This window comes from Pinus tabuliformis, chromosome 3_2, assembly GCF_031772625.1.
Source record: "Pinus tabuliformis cultivar Carrire ecotype Pingquan chromosome 3_2, CPIR1, whole genome shotgun sequence".
NCBI lineage: Eukaryota > Viridiplantae > Streptophyta > Pinopsida > Pinales > Pinaceae > Pinus > Pinus tabuliformis.
The window spans coordinates 527,288,730-527,313,442 of record NC_142302.1 but is presented as its reverse complement, the minus strand read 5'-3'; the positions used below and the strand labels follow the sequence as shown (position 1 = coordinate 527,313,442).

The following is a 24,713-nucleotide window of genomic DNA, read 5'->3' as shown; positions in this document are numbered from 1 at the left end:
AAATTTTAACTTGATAAAAGATAACGTCAATTCAATTCAATATAGATATACCATCAAACGCCATACAAAGTTCATCAATTCTAAGGAAGTCAACTAAATTTCTTTATTACATTTTTAAACTTGCATTTATGTTAAGTATTTGCATGGATAGTAGAAAATATTTCTATAATACTGGATATGCTCCTTGGCCAAATTTGACTATAAGCTAATCCATGTATTTATCATAAACTACGATGACCATTACTTAACGTCAATTCAATTCAATATAGATATACCATCAAACGCCATACAAAGTTCATCAATTCTAAGGAAGTCAACTAAATTTCTTTATTACATTTTTAAACTTGCATTTATGTTAAGTATTTGCATGGATAGTAGAAAATATTTTTATAATACTGGATATGCTCCTTGGCCAAATTTGACTATAAGCTAATCCATGTATTTATCATAAACTACGATGACCATTACTTGCTTATCACTACTGTGGAAATCGTTATACAATGGCATATGGTAACATGCCTAGTAAAATCACTGTGCATCAGCACCATTGGTCTGAGAGAATCATATTTACTTGCATCGCAACAACTGATGATTAATTAAACATTTTTCAATGTAGAGCTACAACAGAATTACTTAATCATTGACATCATTATATTCTTCTCGCTGTCACAAGGCCAGAAATATCAAACAAAATTACTGTACAAGAAAGCAAAAATTGAGATGAAGGATATATCACTATACATTCACAAAGAAGTGGTACCAAGCCCTATACCAAGCTCCTCTGCAAGATTATCCCATAGCGGAAGAAGTGTTAATACAACCAGGCAAACAGCTATGGTTAGAGTTGTCCTCCTCCATGATCCCACTTCAGAGACATCATTTAGGCATGGTTTCTCAGGTGACCTCTGGAAGATAACCACCAGTTAGAAGGAGCATATCATACTCTGACTAAAAAACAAATATTTTCCGTATAAAAAAATTGATGGCCGGTGATCTCACCTGGCAAATAAGTATGTAGAGACCCCAAGGTAACGATAATGGTCCACCTAGCTGTTGAACCAAATGCCAAATAGTCAATTTACTTGACCTAAAATTTTTGTTTCCATTAATATAAAATGCATATATAAAGCCAGAAGATCTGAAAATGAAGAAAAATGGTCTTTTGTTACACTTTGTCTAACAAAACAAGAGTCTCCCAAGTCTGACAAAAGGATTAGCACCTAACAATTATCACAAGGCTAAATTAATTATTTAGATATAATTTTAAATTTTACTTTTTCCTGTGAAAATATAAAATAGCAATGGTGAAACACCATAAAATATGCATGCCAATAAGGTAAATCCAACCTTGATCAGACAGATAAGAAAGACAGATTTGGTAAGATTCCTAAAAGAAAACATGTCCTTGTTAGAATTGATTTAACAGTGGAGAGCTTTATGCTTTCATATATGGAGAAATATGAGCACTTTGTGAGTCGTCAAAAGGATATACTAACTATTTCAACAATAATTTCAAAGTCTTTTCTATAAAGATGAAACACCACTATGAACCTAACATAAACTTGGAAACTGATCAACAATAAGCAACAAGAACCTTCGAGTAAGACATACGAGCAATATAGATTTGGTAAAATTCCTTTCCCAACAATTCGAAACATGAAGATAAAGAATTCAATATAAGAAGTGCCAGGTGCACAAAAAGATAGCATTATAATGTGTATTGAAGGCAGTCACAACTACAAAATTTATGTTGTAAAACATAAAAGAAAAATAACAGTAAGAGCAAAACTGATAACATTAAAAATTAAAACTCGATTGAAAACAAAGGAAGCGACTGAGAACTTGCGAGAGAATTGGAATATTGAAAGTTTGTTCTCCCAATCTCATGGGAAAAGTATGAGCAAAACTGATTATTAAAATTTAATCAGAGTTCTTTAAGCACGGTTTTTGTGCTTTGGTTAGCTACTTGGCTGATCTCTTCAACCATGTAGTCCGTGAAGGTTTTCCACCAGCATGGTCACACCACATCCTCCATCCGGTCCACAAATCAGGTTCCAGCTCAAGTCCCAATAACTACAGAACAATCATGGTGGGCCACACGTTCTCGAAGTTGTACGCTACTATTCTACATAAGAAGCTCTCCAGTGACCTTGAGCAGAGACAACTTAGAGCTAGGTGATAGGCAGGTTTTAGACCGGCTCATTAAACCATTGACCACATCTTCACCCTCCCTTCTGTGAGTGAGGAGGCATGACACCGCTCTTCGAAAGTCTACTGTTGTTTCGTAGATTTTCGGAAAGCTTTTGACTCTGTTCTGAGGGAAGCCTTACTCTAGAGACTCAGAGATATTGGCATCTCTGCGACCATATTGACAACTATTATGCACCTATATGAGTCTATCCTTGGTCGTCTTCGCGCGGCTCATGGGATGTTTGATTTCGTCAGAAGCACCAATGGGGTTAAACAGGGTTGTCCATTGTCCTCTACCCTGTTTGGGATCTATATTGATGAGTTGGTGGCTTTTCTACGCGAGCATATCCAAGACACTGATGGTTGCCTTCTTCACCAGGTTCTGATATCTATTCTATTCTTTGTTGACGACATGATCCTCCTCTCCTCATCCCCAGAAGGATTACAAAGGCAACTGGATGCCGTAGCTTTGTTTTGTGATCTTCGACGATTGACGGTCAGCCTGGGTAAAACCAAGGTTATGATCTTCAATGGGGGGACGAAAACTTTGGACCTTCACTTCCTATTCAGAGGGGAGGTTGAGATCACCAACAAGTATACTTACTTGGGGGTGCAATTCTCAAGTCCCCGATTTAGTTTGCAACCAACGCTTCAACCTTGGATCAACAAAGGATATGGATCCTTAGCCCTTCTTGACAGACCGTGCTTTCGACATCACTTCCAAGACATCTCGTCCAAGATGAGCCTCATGGACACCTCGATGCGTCCCACTGTTCTATATGGCTCAGAGATTTGGGGACCGTCTTTACTTGAGTCAGATTGGGCTTCAGCCAAGAGAGTCTAGATTCTTCTTCTTCACCGCATATTAGATGCAAACAAATAGTACCTTGGCACATCATCCTTGCAGAGTTTGGAGCTCAGCCCTTTCGGCTTGAGACAGTCTTTAGATTGGTTTCATTCTTGCATTGTGTCTGAAGCTTTGCAGACTCGATAAAGAGTAGGGACCGATATCCTTACTTAGCATTTGCTCTTCTGAGACTATTGCCCATTCTACTCCCTCGAGCTGGGCCAGATGTTGGTTTACAGGAGTTTCAAATCTCAGGGTCAGTGGGCACTCAGTTTGATTGTCTCCCTCCTTTCCGATATTTCCTTAGATGCACCTAGTCACCTTTTACCTACTAGACAAGAGTTGAACAAGATCATCAGGGAGGACATCTACAACCAGTTTGTCCAGGTCACCTGGGTCAATCCTTCGGGAGGGCTGTACCCAAAGATGGCGTTCTACACTGAGCACATCTTAGAGTTGAGAGACAGGCTCATTGTTCGACCCCAGTATATGCTTCGACACTGGATGCATGTTCTTCGCATTCCTCTAGGTCAGTTCAGAGTAGGTTCTCATAGACTTCGGGGCAGATTGATAGACCAGACAGAATCTGCCAGGTATGTCATTTACAGGATGCGGAGATCGAGGTGAACTTCATTTTTGGATGCCCTGTCTACTACGAGATCCAAGGAACGTTCTATTTCTTGTTCAGAGATTCTCAGACCCTCACCGACTTTTTTAGGCATCCCGATCAGAGATGTTTGGCACTATATATGCAGAAGGCTCTTAGGGTCCGAGTGCACATTCTTCAACCTCCCATCAAACCAGACTCCACACAGAGGATCACACATTTTTCAGGGTACTACCTTTAGACAGGGGCACCAAGAGACCGATGGATACCAGTACACATCCAGACTCTAGAACAAGGACGATTCGTGGGACCTCACCCTGCCACACGAGATCTCAGCAACAAATCTGTCTCAGATTTGTTCCTAGGAGACGCTGTTAATTTTAGATAACAATGGTATGTTCTATGCTTAAGAGAAATTTTACTTCAATTTTCTTATAATCCAATATCAATTTCCATATTAGCAATCATATCAACATGATAGTAAAATGCAAATAGAACATAAACAATAATAGTAGAAGACAAGCCAAGACAAGAGGACACAAGATATGGCGCATGATAGGGATAAACCCCAATGTGGGGAAACCCTTTGATCAATTCTTCTTATTATTCTTCAAAAGTTGAGCAAAGAGAAACAGTACAATATGAAATATTCACTTGCCCAATCAAAGTAAAAACTGACCAGTCAAACAACAACCATAGAAAGCCCTAACTAAAATGTCAACGCTGGTCAATAGGGAAGATTTTGACCTCCAAAACAGCTCAGTCAAACTCAGTCAACTCGGCCTACAACAACAAATCAAATCAGCCCAAAAACAGTGTGAAAATATTCAGTCAAACCTAGTCAACGAAGGTCAATGCTGTAGTCAAACCCTTCTGCAGTCAACGATGGTCAAACAATACGGTCTGCCTCGATTTTTGTGCCTAGAAATGTGGCCTACCCAAATAGAGACATCCCTCACAAAAACGCAGTCAAATAGGTCAACATTGTTGATCAACAATGGTCAAAGCCCTGCCTGCAACTTCGGTCAACGCAAGAACAAAAAAGAACTACCCTTCTTCGCACGTGTGGAGCGCTGCCTCAGAAATCTATACCCAATCATGAAATGAGAGAGAGATATGTGTGCGAAGTGAAGTGTCTAAATGAGAAGGCTCCTATTTATATGCAACAATGTGGGCTTGAGGGTCTAAATTAGATGGTTGGCCAACCTTGACAATTTGTCCATAATAGAAATAAATTCATAATTCCATTTGCACATGTCAGAATGAGATGATCTTTAGATCAATTCTACACCTCTCAGAAAGAGGAATCCAATAAAAATATCAGTTTCCTCATATGAATTTTCCAAGGTGAAGTTTGGCTCTAGTTGCCAAATTTAACACTCCCTTTCAACTAGGGAGAACTTCACCTGCCAAACTGTCTGACAATTTGTACCATCCCTATCATCTCTGCTCTACTTTGCTCTGCTGAACCATGAAGAAATAATGAAGAAGAAATGATTGAGAATGTATCATACCATTCTCCACTGACTTGAAGTCGGTCTTCGATAATCGAGGGTGTATCATACCACTCTTCACTGACCCGAAGTCAGTGTCCAATGATCCCAGATCAATATCAAACATCCTAGCATAGGGAGTACTACACAATGGATCCATTGGTAGTACTATGGTCCCTATCCTCATTTCCCTACTCATTGACCAGATGAGAGGTACTACCCATGAGTCCTGGACTGCATGGGTAGGATGTGCCAGCAAGAGAAGGTGAACCACTAATCCTACTCATATGCCATAGGATAAGGTGAACCACTCATCCTATGCATATATCAACATGGGGTATCACAGGGGAAGGTGAACCACTCACCCTGTACACAACACGCCACTAGGGGAAGGTGAACCACTCACCCTATAGTCGCTCATCGCTCCAAGAAGTACCCCAAGCCCCCCGGAGCTCCTAGAGCTCAACATCCATCTCATACAGGACCCTCATAAGAGGGTCTCTCCACGACTCCAAGTTGTTCACGGAAGGTTAAGAATTTGACCTTCCACAGGGACTCCATATGAGTATTTGTGACCTAATCATCAATCCCAATATGACGAAGCCTTATTGCTCCCCTTTGCACCATATCCCGAATAAAGTGGTACCTGATATCAATATGCTTGGAGCGGTCATGAAACACAAGATTCTCAAAAATACAAAGCCCACTTTGGTTGTCGCAATAGATCACGGTGGTATCTAGCACATGCCCAAACAGCTCACTAAAGAGTTTCCTCAACCAAACAACTTCAGAAGAGGCCATACTAGCAGCAATGTATTCAGCCTCAGTGGTGCTCAAAGCAACCGACTTCTGCTTCTTGCTCATCCAAGATATCGAAGCATAAACTAGAGAGAAGAAACATCCAGATGTGCTTTTGCAATCCACCACACTGCCAGCCCAGTCTGCATCAGAGTAACCATGGAGCCTCACATTCCCGACAGTGTATCTCAGTCCATAAGTGATTGTGCCCCGGAGATATCTCAAGAGATTCTTGGCAGCAATCCAATGTATGTGATGAGGCTCGACCATAAACTAACTCAATGTATTCACTGTAAAACATATGTCTGGATGGGATTTCACCAAGAACATCAGGCCCCCCACGAGTTAATGATACTCAGAAGGATTTCCCAAATCGGGCCCAACAACGCTTCCGCATAACTTCTTGAAGTTAAGTTCCATCAAAGTAGTCACAGACTTGTAGTCCACCATCCCAAATCTTTCAAGTAGCTTCACAATATATTTTCCTTGAGAGAGGAAAAACTCACCTGGCTTTTGCCAGACCTCCAACCCTAGGAAGTAATGCATCAGTCCTAGGTCCTTCATTTCAAACTCGAAAGCCAACTCCCTCTTACATTAATGAATAAGAGGGTTTGCACTTGTCAGAAAGACATCATCTACATAAAGTACCAAGATGAGAGGTCTGTCATTCTCAATCTTAAAGTAAAGGTTCGGATTAGCTTCACTTCTTGTAAATCCCAGCTTCATCAAATGGTTGTCGATCGTCTCATACCAAGCCCGCGGTGCTTGCTTCAAACCATAGAGGGATTTCTTCAATCTGCATACATGTGTCTGACGATCTTGAACTTCAAACCCCTTAAGTTGTTCTACATAGACTTCCTCCTTAAGATAACCATACAAGAAGGCAGTGTTGACATCTATCTGGTGTAGCTTTTATCCTTGTGAGGCAGCAAGGGCTATAATCGAATAGATGGGTAGTGGCAGCTAGTGCAAATATCTCATCATAGTATACACCTTCCTCTTGAGAGAAGCCTCGAGCAACAAATCTAACCTTGAACTTTTCAACACTTCCATCAGCTCCATGCTTGATCTTGTAGAGCCATTTCGAGGCAACAACAGATTTGTCCTTGGGTCTAGGGACCACATCCCAAACATCATTCTTCATAAACGACTCATACTCTTCGTTCATAGCATCCTTCCAAACTTGGTGCATCATAGCTTCTTCGAATGTGAAAGGCTCAGATTGAATAATGGTGCTCATGGCAGTTAAGTACCCTTGGTACCCATTCGGCTTCTTACTTTCACGAAATGTCCCCCTTGGTACAACATGTCTCTCGGCATCTTCGAGAGTTTCCCTAAGCCATGAGGGTCTCCTTTTTGAGGAGGAGGGCTCATGAGGGGGTGGATCAATGGGATCCGTTGGTCCTTCAGCATCAAGCATCGACTCATCCTGCGGTTCTCCCTTCTATCCTGAATCTGCTTCTTTGTTCTTCCTTGGAATAGGAAGGTTACTAATCTTTCCAAGGGCAACATCTTCATCGAAGGTGACATCATGACTTATCTCCATTTTTCTTTGACCAGCCACATAGATTCTATATGCCTTAGAAGTTTCATTGTAGCCTACAAATGTTCCTTTCTTCCCAGAAGCATCCAATTTGCTTCTCTTTTCTTTCGGCACTTGAAAATATACAGGGCTACCAAAAATTCTAAAGTGAGAAACATCAAGTTTCTTACTGGTGAAAACTTCTTCGGGAGTTTTGGAGTCCAACGCTTGATGAAGGCATATATTTTGAACAAACACGGCAATTTTTGCAGCTTCGGCCCATAAGAACTTCGAAAGGCTTTGATCATGAAGCATGGCACGAGTGGCTTCTATAATAGAACGATTCTTCCTTTCAGCAACACCATTTTGCTCAGGAGTCTATGCGGTAATAGTCTCCCTCTTAATGTTAACTTCTCTATAATAGTCATTGAACTCATTTGATTCATATTTGGTTCCATTATCGGTTCTTAATATTTTGATTTTCTTCCCTATTTGATTTTCGACCAAAGCTTTGAAAGAACAGAACCATGAGAATACTTCGTCCTTTTTCTTCAAGAAATAAATCCAAGTCTTGCAAGAGAAATCATCCACAAAAATGGCATAATATAAATATCCTCCCAAAGAGTTCACGAGCATCATACCAAATAGATTAGAATGAACTAGTTGCAATATGTCGGTAGTCTTGCTATCATTAGAGGGGAATGGTCCCCTTGTATGCTTTCGTTCGGCACACCCCTGACAAACACCTTCATGTTCTACTTTACATTCGGGCATACCTGTCACCATCTTCCTCACATCGAGTAGAGCCTTATAATGTAGATAGGCAAACCTTTGGTGCCATAATTCGGATTGAAGAGATGTGTCGCAAGACATAACTCCTAATGGACTTCCTCCAACTTGATATAGGCTGTCAACCCTGAATCTAAGTGTAAATGCATCTTTGAAATTTTATTCCACACACGTACCTTTCCATCGATGAATGCCACCTTAAATCCTTTGTCCTCCATTGCCGAGATAGATACCAGGTTTTTCTTTAGATCGGGTACATATAGTACTTCTTGAAGATGAATGGTGTTACCTTGATTCAATTGAAGAGTAACATTCCCAACTTCCTTCACGGGATAGGTGACATTGTCTCCAAGGATAATTTCCAAATTTGTATCCTTTTCAATTAGATTTGAAAGAGCTTCCTTATACCCAGTGAAGTGCCTTGAGGCACCACTATCAATCAACCAATTTCCCAAGGTGTCCGGAGGAGATGAAGTAGAGAGGGCAGATATAAGATAAATTCTTTTTGCTTGTTATCAACAACATTAGATTCATCATATTTGGAGTTTCTCGATCTCTTGGAAGGGCGACCATTTCCATGTTGAGTAGCGGGAGCATTCCTTTTTCCTTTGTTGTTGAATTTGCCATTCCTTTGATTGTTGTTGCCCCTGAAATTGTTGTTGTTGTGGTTGTCATCATCATGAGGTGTATCCATTCTATTAGGACACTCCCTAGCATAGTGGCCAAACTTGTTGCAAATGAAGCATCTTCCCTTCCTTCCATTCTTGAAACCCGGTCTTCCGTGACATTACTTCTTTGAACATGCATTGTACTTATTTTTAGCATGAGCGGAGAATGCAGTAGGATCATTCCTATTTGAAGGCATATCTAGTTCCATCATCCTTGTTTCTTCTTGAGAACATCTGGTTAGCAATCTTGAAACCCTAGAATCTTGTCGATGTTAAGAATAATAGTGTTGAACCTGGAATCCTATGGTTTGCATTGCTAGCTTTGAACTAGTGTGGAAAAAGTCTGCAAAAAATCGTGATTTAATCCTAAAAACACGATTTTTTGAACTAAACAATTTAATCCCCCGACTTTTTGGCGACTTTTTCACAAAGGAAAAAATCGCGATTTTTTCTTATACTCCCGATTTAATCGAGAGTCAACCCAAAAAGTCGGCCTCCCTTCTCAGGCCGCAGATAAAGAGGCCGCAAAGGTGAAAAAATTGTAAATTGAAGCTTCCATTCATGCATTTTCAAGTTATTGCATTGTATTGTTTGTCATACTTCTTGCGAGCATAACAGTCTCATTTGTAATCTGTTAGTTTTGAGGTTAAGATATGTTTTTGTTTTCCAAGGAAAAACAAATCTTTATACTTCATATTTCTAGTTAGAAACCAAAGTATACATTGGCTAAGCCTCCAGGCTTTCAGTGATCCAGACTCTAACAACCACTCCCCCTTCAAAAGATTACAAAAGTACCAAAAGGACAGGCATACAACAGTCTTTCGTAGAAAGAACCCCACACCATCAAAAACATTGTTACAGTTGTTGAATGCTTCCAGAAGAAACAATAAAGAGGAGGTCATGAAGATCAAACAACAACAACCTGTCCCAAAAAAACAAAACCAGTGCCTCAAAAAAGAACCCATTTTTCAGACAGGAACAAAGTACCAGTGAAATCTTGTGACAGCAAAGATCCTTCTTGCAATGAGAACACGTTTTGAAAGGGAATCTTCTTTAGTGGTGAACTCCCTGTAAATGTGGGGAAAGGTTATGTGTCAGAAGTGGATTTTACCTCCAAGAGTTTTTGAATAATAGATGCCAAGGCTAGGTTAGTAATCTGACATCTACTGTTTTCTCAGAAAATAAGTAACTTGGGGTCACCAAGCGTTAATTTTCACATCTACTGTGATACTCACTGTTAATTTTCATTGGACCTACCACCTGACACCTTATTACCCAAGCAGATTACAATCTACTAAATAAATGCATGACTTATTTCTTAATACAATTAGCGGAAACAAAAATTAAAAGGGGAAGAGGATCTCAGTCACTGATTACTTGATGACTTTTAGATGACTCATGATATACATTTATTATATTTTTTGTTGATATTTTGACTCTTAAGAGTTGAGACTCAGACAGGACTCAAAATTCAGGTGTTGATTTATTATTTTGGTATGTGATGTAGCACTAGACTTCATATACATATTATATATTAGCTTTCTTTACATGTTTATGTGGAAATGCATTTATTTGATGTTGTGGATACTCTAGATGCTAAAAAAAAAAGAATAATGCTGTGTTTTTTTAATTTTGCCGACTTTTTGCAGAGTTTTTCAAAAAAATCCAGACTTTGATGAGTTTTTCAACTTTTGGACCCTTGCCGAGTTAATCCCGACTTCGACTTTTTCCACATTGCTTTGAACATGCCAACCAACCTGTCATATATCTCCTTTGATGTGTTCAAATCGGAGACATAAGCAACTAAATTCTTATGAATAGAATCCTTGATTATCTTCTTTGCTTTGACTTCACCCTTCTTGTACTTTGTCTTAGCAGCAGTTAATGCATTAGAAGGAGGTTCCGAATTCCCTGCACATAGTCCATAACATCTTGCTCTTCTAAAGTCAAATCAAGAGACATCTTCCATGCATGATAATCAAACTTATCATGAAGTTGTTATCAAACTTGAAGTAGGATGTGGAGGCCATTGAATCTTGTCCTTGATCAAAGGATCTCAGTGATAGCTCTTCTTAGTGATTTCTCTTTTCACTCTTGCTTGGGCTTTGTCTTCACTTCAACTTTGATGCCATGTTAATTTTAGATAACAATGGTATGTTCTATGCTTAAGAGAAATTTTACTTCAATTTTCTTATAACCTAATATCAATTTCTAGATTAGAAATCATATCAACATGATAGTAAAATGTAGATAGAACATAAACAATAACAGTAGAAGACAAGCTAGGAAAAGAGGACACAAGCTATGGCGCATGCCAAAGACAAACCCCAATGTGGGGAAACCCTTTGATCAATTCTTCTTATTTCAAAAGTTCAGCGGAGAGAAAGAGTACAATATGAAATATTCACTTGCCCAAGCAAAGTGAAATCTGACCAGTCAAACAACAACCACAGAAAGCCCTAACCAGAAAGCCAACACTGGTCAACAGGGCAGATTTTGAAAGTAAAATGCAGATAGAACATAAACAATAACAATAGAAGACAATCCAAGATATGAGGACACAAGATATGGCGCATGCCAAGGACAAACCCCAATGTGGGGAAACCCTTTGACCAATTCTTCTTATTTCAAAAGTTTAGTAGAGAGATAGAATACAATATGAAATATTCACTTGCCCAATCAAAGTGAAATTTGACCAGTCAAACAGCAACCACAAAAAGCCCTAACCAGAAAGTCAACCCTAGTCAACAGGGCAGATTTTGACCTCTAAAACAACTTGGTCAAACTTGGTCAACTCGGCCTCCAACAACAAATCAAATCAGCCCAAAAATAGTCCGAAAATATTCAGTCAAACAAGTCAACGCTAGTCAAAACACTTCTTGCAACTACACTAGTCAACACAGCAACAAAAAAGAGTCGTCCTTCGCACGTATGGAAAGCTGCCTCAGAAATCCGTACCCAATCATGAAAGGAGAGAGAGATATGTGTGTGAAGTGAAGTGTCTAAACGAGGAGGAGGCGCCTTCTATTTATATGCAACGTTGTGGGCTTGAGGGTCTAAATTAGATGGTTGGCCGACTTTGACAATTTGTCCATAATAGAAATAAATTCATAATTCCATTTGTACATGTCAGAATGAGATGATCTTTAGATCAATTCTACACCTCTCGGAAAGAGGACTCCAATAATAATATCAGTTGCCTCATATGAGCTGTCCAAGGTGAAGTTTGGTCCTAGTTGCCAAATTTAACAAACAGATAAGGTCCTCCAGACCTCAGCAGCGAGTGAACTTCCCCAGGCAATGATTTAGTGGACAGTCTACACTTTCCACCAACTCTTCATTAGGCCAAAAAACTTGTTGAGTTTCTTCAGTGCTCTTCATTTAGCCTTGGATGTTAGGAAAGATGGGTTTGATCCTCAGACCTATTAGCTCCTGGATCTTCTCCGCCAGGGCTAGAGGTTAGTTTACTTCATGCATTGTATCTTTTATAAGAGACTGTTTAATTCTCTCGCTTTGTATGGACATCATTGTACTCAATAGTCCATTTGACCTACTTTGTGGTCAATAGTTGGCCATAAATATAATTATCTTATCTTATACTCGATCTACTGCAAAGGAAGCGATTGAGAACTTGTGAGAGAATTAGAATATTGAAAGTTTGTTCTCCCGAGCTTGTGGGAGATATTCTTACTTACTTCGAAAACAACTTTATAAATTTGTCATGACCATAAGGAACAATGAAACACAAAGCCTATATTTACCTACATAGGAATATTCTTCAAAAAGACTTTTTTGGATCGGGCCAAAAAAACCTAGCATAAACGAGGCACAAACCATCTCACACATCGTTAGATCAAACTAGATTGCCAACCAAACCTCTCAGAGTCTCTCCAAGAATGATCAATGCTATTGGTCATGACTATCCCATCAAAGTTATATGATTTGAACTCTTGACTATACAGCTACAGACATGAGCATATAAACATTAGTGCCCCAAATACCCTTATGACACAAGTACGAAAAAGTAAGCTTGCAATCATAAGCATCGCTCCACCCACAACCTAGACTGAATTTCGGGTATCCTCAAATATGGGAAGCATAGCCAATGTTGAGTTAAAGATATTTTTGTACAAAAATATGATTAAGAAAGAAAGGAAGCAATTTATTAGTCATCACCATGTAAGTTGATTGGATGATTGTCTTTGAAATGTCTTAACTTCCAACTGTAGAGTACGACAGGCATAGAAGATTCAAAGGTTGGATATTCTTTATGGTTCTTACTAAGGGTATTGTGTCGACTTGGAGAATCAATGCTGAGATGATCATCCATAGATATTATATGATATAATAATAAAGCTTAATTTGATTTTGCTGCTACTCATGACTCTACCCATATATAGCATTATATATAATACATCAATTTAGGTCCATCTTAACCCATGGTGTATAAACCTCAAGACGGACCAAACACAACCCTCTGTTATGTTGTTGTTTTTGCAGTTGCATATAGTAAGTATAAATAGTGGAGGGTTCAAATTACAATTTCATGAACGGGACTACACCTACTACTACTGGTTATCTTGGTTTAGCTGGAACGAACATGTATATGATTACCCTTGATTCAAATGTATATCATGGTTCAATTGTTTATTATTACCCGATTCAATAGAAATTTGACCAGAACTATGAGATTAGAGAAGTTAAACACACTTAATTTTCTAAAGTTTGAGAATATTTAATGAGGGTTGTCTGGTTGGTAAATCAAGGTGATATTTCCCTCACAGGGGTTTTATTTCCCTTCACACATACTATTCCCACGACGGTCGTCATGGTCGCATAAGCAGGTTGAATGTGGTGGTGGAACAAGTTCCTGGTCCTAGTGTCATCAAATTTCTACTTTAGTGTTGATTGGGCAACACTATCACTACAAGGAAGTGTTGTACTGTCCTCTTCAAATTAATTGCCCAAGGAAGGACATATTAGCCTATTTAACCCTGTAGGCTATAGTGACAATAGTCATTTAAAAAGGGGAAAACATTATTTAATGTTACTTAGGTAACATTAGATAATAATAGTTATATTTGGGGCAAATGGAGGGAAGCTTGTAATAAAAAATAAATCTTAGGCAAATGTAGGGAAACTTGCTAGTCACTCAAGAATTGAAATTACGAGGGAAAAACCCCAAAGAGAATCTATAAAAGGGAGAGAGGAGATTCATTATGATCATCACGAATTGTTATTCTTTCTAATTTTGTGTTGAGGCTCTTGGAGAGTTTTAAGAGCCCGTTTCTTTGATTGGTTTGGGTGGTGAAAGATTCCACCCTAGCTAATTTCTCCACTTTGTCTTGCTACAAGACAAAATTCTGGCTGAGTTACAATCTTCTTAGGCAGTGGAGGGTTGGAGTTATTTATCTGTGGCAGCAAAGGTCTAGTAAATCACTTTTCTATGGCAGTGAAGGGTGGAAGCTACCTTTCTGCGGCAGCCAAAGGCTGGGACTCATCTCTCAGGGACAGCAAGGGTTGGAAAAAGAGGAATGGACTGAGACGCGGCTTGTCTAGGGAAGCATAAGGGCTGGGACTCATCTCGCAGGGGCAGAGAAGGCTGGAAGTGGGCAATGGATTGAGCTACCTGTGTCAGCGAAGGAGAGCAACGTAGCAGAAGGCTGGATTTTTGTCTCCTATAACAGCATAAGGTCAAATCAGAGCAATAGGTGGCCTAAAGGGGCCACTGTCAGGAGCTAGAAGGTGCAGCTAATTGAAGCTGAGGCAGCGAAGAACATCACAGAAGTATGGAAGTAGTGCGTTAGGGTAGCACCATAACACGGTCCAACAGCAAACCTGAGCAATCTCGGTTGACCTAAGGTTAGGATAGTTGGTGTGACCAGCCATTGAGTAACAGAACCTTGGATAGTGTTAGTTTGTAAGCATAAAAACTAGTTGGTATTGTTAGCCCTGCTGGGAATTTGTGGATCTTTGTGTTGCATAATAGACCTGCTGTTTACTAGTAAGATTAACCCTAATTTACAGTGGTTGCTTGAAGAATCAATGATTGTTTGAGTACCTCATTATACTATTTGTTGTTAAATTGGAAACTAGGGCCAAACTTCATGTGGGTCATCTTATTCATGGCTGATAATATTTTTATTAGATTCCTCTCGTCGAGAGGTGTAGGATTGATATAAAGATCATCCGATTCCGATAAGTATTCATGGATATATGAATTTATTTTGATTATGGAATTATTATCAAGTCGATCTACAACTCATGTAGGCTCAGAAGCCCAACTGTCACATCTATTCAAACATCATCATTTGTGTATAAATACAACAGGACTTTTCCTCATTTTCACTCACTCATCTCATCACATCTCTCTCTCTCTACTGCGCAGAAAAGGGTCTTTCCCTCACACATGTGAAGTCGGAAGCTGCTGAAACTGAAGCTGCAATTGCAGAAGTAAAGTTTGACCTGCGTGGACTAGAAGATCTCCTCATCTGAACTACACTATAGGTTCATCTGAACCTCCTCTAAAAGCCGCAACTTTTGGTGGTGGAATCAAGTCAATCTGACGGACGGTTTGCAAGATATCAACTGCCCTAGTTTGAAGGAAGCTGCTGAAACTGATGTTGCAACTGCAGAAGTAAAGTTTGACCTGCGTGGACTAGAAGATCTCTTCATCTGAACTGCGTTGTAGGTTCATCTGAACCTCCTCTAGAAGCCACAACTTTTGGTGGTGGAATCAAGCCAATCCGACGGTCGGTTTGTGAGATATCGTCTGCCCTAGTTTGATGATGAAGCTGCTAATGTTGATGTTGCTGATCTAGGGTTTGCTACTGCTGATATAAATCAGATTTATTGTACTATTTCTCTCTGTTGAATTATTGAAGATAAAAGAAGATTTGATCAAAGGGTTTCCCCACACATTGTGGGGTTTGTCCCTGGCTAGCCGCCACATCTAGTGTCTCTTGTCTTGGCTTGTTTTCTGTCGATCATTTAATGTTCTATCTGCATTTTACTTTATGTACATGTGATTGCTAATATGTGGAATATAATAAGAAAAATAAGTAAACTGTTATAAGCATAGAACATACCATAACTTAACATGGTATCAAAGTTGAGGTGAAGACAAAGCCCGAGCAAGAGCAAAAGCAATCACCGAAGAAGATTGGCAAGGCTAACCTAAAAGAACTATGGGGTCCTCAACACTCTTTCCTGATGAAGACAAGCTCCGTGAGAAAGCTGACTATCACGGACGGAAGATGTCTATCGATCTAACCCTAGAAGATCTAGGAGTGCTGGACCATGTAAGAGGCAATATTGTTGAGCCTCCATCAAATGCATCCACTGCTGCCTGGAACACATGGAAAAATAGAGAAGTCAAAACAAAGAAGATCATCCGGGACTCTATCAACAAGCACTTGGTGGCTTACATCTCTGAACTGGACACCTCCAAGGAAATCTACGATAGACTGGTGAGTTTATTTAAAGTTAATGATGCAAATCAAGTTTTGTTTCTTAGAAATAAACTGAGGGAAATCAAGAAGGGTAAAAATGAGAGTATGCAAGCATACTTCTTAAGAATCACCGAGATCAAGAACGATCTCATATCTATTGGGGAGACTATTACTGACAGAGAAATGGCACTCACGACCCTTGGAGGATTACCATCCGAATGGTACGTGTTCAGTATTACTCTTCTAAACAATAATATAATTCCTGGTTTCAAGGAATTAATGGCTAGATGCATTCAAGAAGAAACAAGGGTAGAAGAGCAAAAAATGCCCATGCCTAAAGGTCCTCCTGCAGCCTTTTCTTCTCATGCTAAGAAAAGAAAGAATTCCAGGTCTAAATCAAAAGGAAAGGTTGGACCTAAGGGTGGAAGGAAAGGACGATGTTACATCTGTGATAAAGTAGGTCACTATGCAAGGGAGTGCCCTGATAGAAAGGACTCACACCGGGACAATGTTCAAAATCCCTCTGAGTGGCAATCAAAGGAATGAAAAATTCAATAGCAAAGGTAAGAGGGATGTTGGAAATCAAGGAAGAGGACAACCATTCAATAAGGCTAGAAATTCCAGGATGTATTAAATGCACCTGACCTCCGAAAGAACTTGGTGTCCATCTCGGCAATGGAAGACAAAGGATACAAGATAACCTTCAGCGATGGCAAGGTACGTATATGGAAAAATAATGTTAAAGATGCCTTTACTCTTGGGTTTCATGTTGATTCATTATATCAGGTCGATGGAAGTCCACTAGGTATCATGTCTTATGACACATCTCTTCAGTCCAAACTTTGGCATCGGAGGTTTGCCCCCCTTCATTATAAAGCTCTACTCGGTGTAAGACAAATGGTGACAGGGATGCCCGAATTCCGAGTAGAGAAAGAAGGTGTATGTCTAGGATGTGCCGAAGGAAAGCTCAAAAGGGGACCATTCCCCTCAAGCCAAAGCAAGACCTCCAATATATTACAATTGGTTCACTCAAGCATATCTGAGGCTGGCATTCAGAGGGAGACTACTACACCACATACTCCTGAGCAGAATGGTGTGGCAGAAAGGAAGAACCGTACGATTGTGGAAGCTGACTTTATGGGTAGATGATGTAACAATGTCTGATTTGGAGGAACCCATGGATCCTACTTATCCACCTAAGCCTTCCTCTTCTAGGAAAAGGCCTTCATGGCTTAGGGGGATACTTGATGATGCTGAAGAACATGCTGCACCCCGAGGAACCTTCCGTCAAAGTAAGAAACCTAACAGGTATCAGGGATACCTGACCATCATGAGCACGATCATACAAAATGAGCCTTCATCATTCTCAGATGTCGTCAAGCATCAAGTATGGAAGGATGCTATGACCATAGAATATGAGTCTATTATGGAGAATGATGTTTAGGAAGTAGTTCCCAGAGCCCAGGACAAGATAATTGTCACTTCTAAATGGCTTTACAAGATAAAGCATGCAGCAGATGGAAGTACGGAAAAGTACAAGGCTTGCTTGTTTTGTTGCTCGTGGTTTCTCCCAGAAGGAAGGTATAGACTATGATGAGATATTTGCACCTGTTGCCAGATATACGACCATCTGCTCGATTATAGCCCTTGTCGCTTCACAAGGATGGAACCTACATCAAATGGATGTCAAGACTACATTCTTGCACGACTCGATCAAAGAAGAGGTCTACATGGAGCAACCCGAAAGATTTGAGATCTATGATCGAAAATCTCATGTATGCAGGTTGAAGAAGGCTCTCTATGGGCTGAAGCAAGCACCCCGAGCATGGTATGAGAGGATTGATAGCTACTTGATGAAGCTGGGATTCACTAGGAGTGAAGCCGATCCTAACCTTTACTTTAAGGTTGAAGATGACAAACCTCTCAGACTGGTGCTATACGTGGATGACCTCTTTCTAACAGGTGCATACCCTATCATTCACAAATATAAGAGGGAGTTGGCTTCTGAATTTGAAATGAAGAACCAAGGACTTGAAGTGTGGCAGAAGCTAAGGGAAATTTTCCTATCTCAAGGAAAATATGTGGTGAAGATTCTGAAAAGATTTGGTATGATGGACTGCAAGCCTGTGACTACCTCGAGGATCTTAACTTTAAGAAGTTATATGGTAGGGATGTTGGACCAGATTTGGGAAATGCCTTTGAGTTTCAAAAACTCATTCGCATTGATGTTCTTGGTGAACCTCCGTCCGAACATATGTTTTGCAGTTAGCATTGTGAGCTCATATTTGGTTGAGCCTCACTAGATTGGTGCCAAGAATCTTCTGAGATGTCTTCAGGACACAATCTCTCATTGATTGAGATACACTGCCGGAAATATGAAATTGCATGATTATTCGAATGCTGATTAGGTAGGTAGTGTGGAGGATCACTAGAGAACTTTTTAGTGCTGTTTCTCTTTGGATTCTGCTTCGATATAATGGATGAGCAGGAAGCAAAAGTTGGTTGCCATAAGCACCGCCGAGACCGGATACATATCTACGAGTATGATCTTGTGTGAGGCAGTCTGGTTGCGAAAGCTCTTCAGTGAGCTGTATGGATTTACATTGGATACCACTGTGATTCTCTGTAACAACCAGAGGTGGGATTCGATTATTGAGGAATCCCATATTCGTCGATTGCTCCAGCAGATAGACATCATCTGGGATATGGTAATTCGATGAGCAAGGAGGCTCCATCACATTAAGATGATGTACAGGTCAATACACCTTGTCAAAGCCCCAAGGAAAGATCTAATCTGTGATTTTCCCAAACGACTTGGAGTCATCAAGAAACCCTTGTACAAGGGTCCTGCATGTTGCATACATTGAGCTCTAGGAGCTCTGAGGGCTTGCGGTTCTTACTGGAGCAACATACGACCACAGCGTGACTCACCCTCTCCTGGTGGTGCGCACTGGAACAAGATGACTCGCTCTCTTGTGTGACAAGATGATTCGCTCTCTTGCAGAACAGGATGATTCGCTCTCCTGTCTAGCAAGATGATTAGTTGTCCTGTGAGACCTAGATTGATGTGTTCTCCATGACGATTGTAGCAGGATTGATGTGTTCTCCTGTGAGGCTTGGATTGATGTGTTCTCCATGGCGATTGTAGCAAGATTGATGTGTTCTCCTGTGAGGCCTGGATTGATGTGTTCTCCTTGGCGATTGTAGCAGGATTGATGTGTTCTCCTGTGAGGCCTAGATTGATGTGTTCTCCATGGAGATTGTAGCAAGATTGATGTGTTCTACTGTGAGGCTTGGATTGATGTGTTCTCCATGGCGGCCTGGATTGATGTGTTCTCCATGGCGATTGTAGCAGGATTGATGTGTTCTCCTGTGAGGACATGATTGATTAGTTCTCCTGTCGAGGCATCCTACCCATGCAGTCTAGGACTCATGGGAAGTACCTCTCATCTGATCAATGAGCAGGGAAATGAAGTTAGGGACCATAGTAGTATCGATGGACACATCGCTGTATCTACCATACTCCCTATGCTAGGATGACCTCCATTGATTTGGGATCAATGATATTGGTTTGGGACCAGTGATAGGAGTTGTACCATACTATGACGCTGACTTTGGGTCGGTTGACACTGGTCTGGGACCAGTGGTACATACTCTGAGACTGACTTTGTGTCAGTGCAGTACTGGTCTAGGACCAGTGAGAGTGGTACATACTATGATGCTGACTTTGGGTCGGTTGAGACTGGTTTGGGACCAGTGGTACACTCTCTGAGACTGCGATATTGGTCTGGGACCAGTGGTAGGAGTGGTACCTACTATGACGCTGACTTCGGGTTGGTTGAGATTGGTCTGGGACCAGTGGTACGCACTTTGAGACTGACTTTGAGTCAGTAGAAGATGATACTGGTCTAGGCCCAGTGGAGTTGTACTCACTATGAAGCTGATTTCGGGTTGGTTGAGACTGGTCTGGGACCAGTGGTACATACTCTGAGACTGAATTTGAGTCAGTATGATACATCCTCGATCATTTCTTCTTCTTCATAATTCGGACTATTGTCGCGCAGATTGACACGACAACGCTCAGACCGGGGGCTGTCACTCTTATCCCCGATCCCTCCGTTTAAGCCTGTCTCCCGCGGTTAAGGGGGGTAGTCCCTGTGAGATGATGAGGCCAACTGTTGACCAGTTGGTTGGGAGACACGAGATACGATTTAAGATAAGCACTAAAAAGATTTAATTAATTTAGCAGACCAGTGCCTTAAGAGATTATAGTTAAGATGATTACTTGTTAGATGATATAGAAACGTAAATCGTGAACAGCAATCATTTGTCATCAGCTAAATCACAATGCTCTTAAAGTGACCAAAACGATATCCAGCAACTGAAAATTTAAAAAAAAAAGATGAAAGCCTTAAACCACCACGAGAATCATGAATTATTAACCAGATATCATATTCGCATCTCGACTTGAAAAATTTTAGATCTCAGCATGAAAGATGATAATCCCGAAAATGACTGGATCTGACGAAGAAAATCTTCCACAAAGATTTTTTATACTTTTTTCGAATTTTTTTTTTTTTTTTTTTAATTTTTAAATTTTTTATTTTAAAAAATGAATATTAAAAAGTCTAAAATTAAAATTTATACAAACTAAAGTCCTAAACTAAAATATAAAAGTTAAATAAAAATTTAAATAACTAGAATCTAACTTTAATCCAAAAGCTTTAAATCCTAAAATTAAAAAAAGAAAAAGAAATCCTTTTATTTATTTATTTTTTTATTAGAACCATGTCAAAACCCCAATAAAATAAATAAATGAAATTAAATTACATAAAAAAAAAAAAAAATCTAAACGCACTCTAGAAAAATCAAGAAGGTAACTCTTAAATCTAACTCAAAATACATCCTAAATGAACGCTAAACTTAAATCTAAATAAAAGCGTAACCATTAAAATCTAAATTAAATAAAAAAGAAAACAAAAGGAATTCGATTTAATGCTCTTTCTTTCAACTCAAGGAAAACGAAATAAAAAAAAATAACTAAGACCCTAAACTAAATGAGCAACGCAGAACACGTATTTGCGAAATGAAAATCGAATTACCTGCTACCCGCGTGAATAAAGTTCGATGCCCACGCAAATGTAGAATAGGAATACGTTTCAAGATATCACCTGTGCAATACGTTACCTGAAGACGACAGCGATGGTAAAACAGTGCGAAACTCACCTGAAAGATGCCCTTTCGATGCGTTTGTGGTTTCTTCTGTCGGCGGAAATGCTTGGCTGTGCAGACGCTATTCAATGGTATCGAAACTGACTATGCAAACTGGCTTTGTTACGCCCACGCAGCAGAACGCAGTGATGGTGGTCTTGAATATGCAGGCTTGATGGAACATCCTTCTGCCGGCATATATAAAAAAAAAAAATCGATGCCCATGAGTTCTTTGGATTTTCAGAACCTTATATGCAGAAACGATAGATCTAATAGAAGCTGAGATTGCAAACAAACCACAATGATACTAGGCGTAAAACTCATAAACGCTGTTTCTGAGGCGTAAATAAGATAAAATTTGAAATGCTTATTTACTGGATCCGCTGGCTTTACAAACTCGGACACCCAATGGCGGCGAAAGGATGAATAGAGATCCGCAGGCAGCTGAGGGAGATGCGGATAGCCACCAGCGAAGAGGAAAAAATCTGAGATTGACTATGGTGACGAATCGTAACTGCTGCTGCCGGCGGTAAATATGGCTCTTATGATATGACTCGTGAGAAATCCGTGTGGAAACTGCTCGAAATGCAGACAGAGATGCCTCTGGCAAAATCCTTCAAAACATTAAATGATTTTGATCTGAGCACTGCGCAGATATGTACACATTCGAAGAACCCAAGGAACCGAAACGATGATACTCAGCCGGAGGAAGAAAATGCGTGAATGATCTCTGACGGCGGTCCTGCAATTGCAAGGAGACAAAACCCTAATGAAAATTGAACAAAAATCTGAAACCCTAGAACAGAAAAAAATGAAACCCTAAGACAGCTGATTAATTTACAAATTTGGCCCCTTAACAGCCAGATTCATCAATAAGCAAAGAAATATTTTAAAGAACAGAAAATTTCAGATTGTCACTGTGAAGAACTTCAGAAAATCTCTCATGCAAACTTAGAAAAATAAACCGAATGATAGACCCAGGATCAAATCCAACTGGGCTCAGCAAAAAATGCTTGCGGGAGTTGGCTGGTTCAGCCGAGAACTTCCCCGAACGCCCACAAAATTTCCTTCAATGATGTTTTCTGCACAGCTCAAAACAACTGTCAATAAAGAGGGCAAAAATGCTGCTAGATCTCAAGAAGTAATGGAGATACCTGCCATTACTTCAGAAACCCTAATAGCACCCAAACCCCAGCAAGTGAACAAGATACCTGTGCTCACAATACTCTACAAAAAGCTATTATTAACGGCTGAAAATAACATATGCAGAAAATGAAACAATCTCACAGCATTTTAAGAGAGTAACACCAGCAAGATATGGACCCCAAAGTCTTCTTTTATTAACCAGAAACAGATTTACAATAGAGCTTCTTCAGTCTCAGACTCACAGATCGAATGATCTGAAATGACCCCTAGCACCCTATTTAAAGGAAATGATCCCAACGGCTAGTTCGAGTGATCCATGTAGAAACGATCTCGACCGTTGATGAGGATCAAGACATCTCTTGATCTCATCCGTCGATTTATTCACTTAAAATATTATTATTTTATTAGTTAGGGGTTTTGCTTTATTTTTTAATTTTTTTTATTATTTTTTATTTATTTTTATTATTTTTATTCATTTTTTAATTTTTTTAATTCATTTTAAAATGGATCATCGAACTAAGCCTTCGGAAACATCACTTAGGACCTAAGACTTAGGACTCATGAGGGGATTTAACACATTTTTCGACCCTCAGGACACATTATGTCATGACTTTTACAAATTTACATCTTAAGGGACAAACCCATTTAATACAGACCCTCACAAATCACCCAGTTCTGCGACACAACTATAATCTAGCAGATCAACACACTAGGATTCTCCTAAAATTCCAATGACAAAATCCATCCTGGCTTTGGGGTCAGGTTTGAAGGAAAACTCTGCCGATCCATGGATCGGTGAGACGAAAAACCTTCCGGGACGTAGATTACCACTAGAAAGTTAGGTCCACCTAGGCAATTCACATACACGACTCATGTCTGCTAAGATTATTTACAATTAATACATGCAGACTGGGTTTACAATTAGATTGATCAAGCTGCTGATGACTGCTGGATGGCACGGACACGCTGATCAGGTGCTGCCCCTTTCTTGCAAAGAAAAAGGGGGTGTACTGCATGGGTAGTTGACCGGTAGAGGTCAACATCTGGCTCTACTTGGGGACACGTTGCTGCTTGCAGGAATGTGAGAATCCAGAATCTGCATCCATACAACACAAAAATAAGTAGCGTCCATCCAAAAATCATCATATACATTAAGCACAAGAAAGATAAAAGCTCTTCATTTATTAACTAATCTAGAAAAGCAAATCTAATCCTAAAACATAAATAAAAATGTGGAAAAAACAAGGAGTAGGGTTAGAAATACGATACAAAAGATGCCCCATGGCATCAGATGTGTTCAATAAAGTGCATACTGAGCATTTGCTTGCTTTCAGGCAAATCTGTCGGCTGCTTGTCGGATGTGCCATGTCCAATTTTGCATATGGTAGGACTTTTTCCTATCCGAAAATCAAGCTGCTCGCGGCCATCTGATGCGTCAAATCTTCTTCTCATTTTCTTTCTCTTGCGCTTTTTCTTTCTGGCTGGTTGTATGACTGATGACACGGAACTTTCTGTTTCAAAACTATCAGATGAAGTATGTAAGATATGCGTGCTATGTCTTTCTTCATCTTGTATCTGATCTTTATCATTTTTAAGTCTATCTGGATCTCCTTCAATTAACCATCTTTCAATCGAATCAATAACCTTCTCATAATAAGATGGAACTTGTTGTAACAAATGAGAAGGCTCCTGATCTATTGATGTCACCTGGTTTCTCTCATCATCTGACCATTGTTGAATCTTTTGAACTTGTATTCTAATGGCATCCATCTGACTAGAGCATTCATCCCTTATAGCACTGATTTGTATGGCATGGTGTTCTTGCATGTGTTTTATTACTTTATCATTCTTTTCCTTTATGTCCATCAAGCAATGTTGCATGAAATTTATTTCTTCTTTATGATTCGCTTGCATGTCAGCCAACTGATTATTATGATTGAACGTCATGATAGTCATTTCCTCATCCATAGTTAATAACTTGTTTTGCATAG

General features: G+C 39.8%; 1 protein-coding gene across 3 annotated transcripts in view; it reads right to left on the bottom strand.

The window, feature by feature from the left end:
* Positions 1 to 566: 566 nt before the first annotated feature.
* LOC149181620 (putative zinc metalloprotease EGY1, chloroplastic) overlaps positions 567 to 24,713 on the bottom strand; it is a 387,966-nt gene continuing 363,819 nt past the window's right edge. For all 3 annotated transcript variants that reach the window (XM_089416656.1, XM_089416654.1, XM_089416657.1), the window contains 2 exons: positions 1,000 to 1,050; positions 567 to 905 (listed from right to left, as the gene is read on the bottom strand). In XM_089416656.1, the coding sequence (XP_089272782.1) occupies positions 744 to 905; positions 1,000 to 1,050 (213 nt within the window). In that variant the 3' untranslated portion in view covers positions 567 to 743. The remainder of the gene's footprint in view (positions 906 to 999; positions 1,051 to 24,713) is intronic.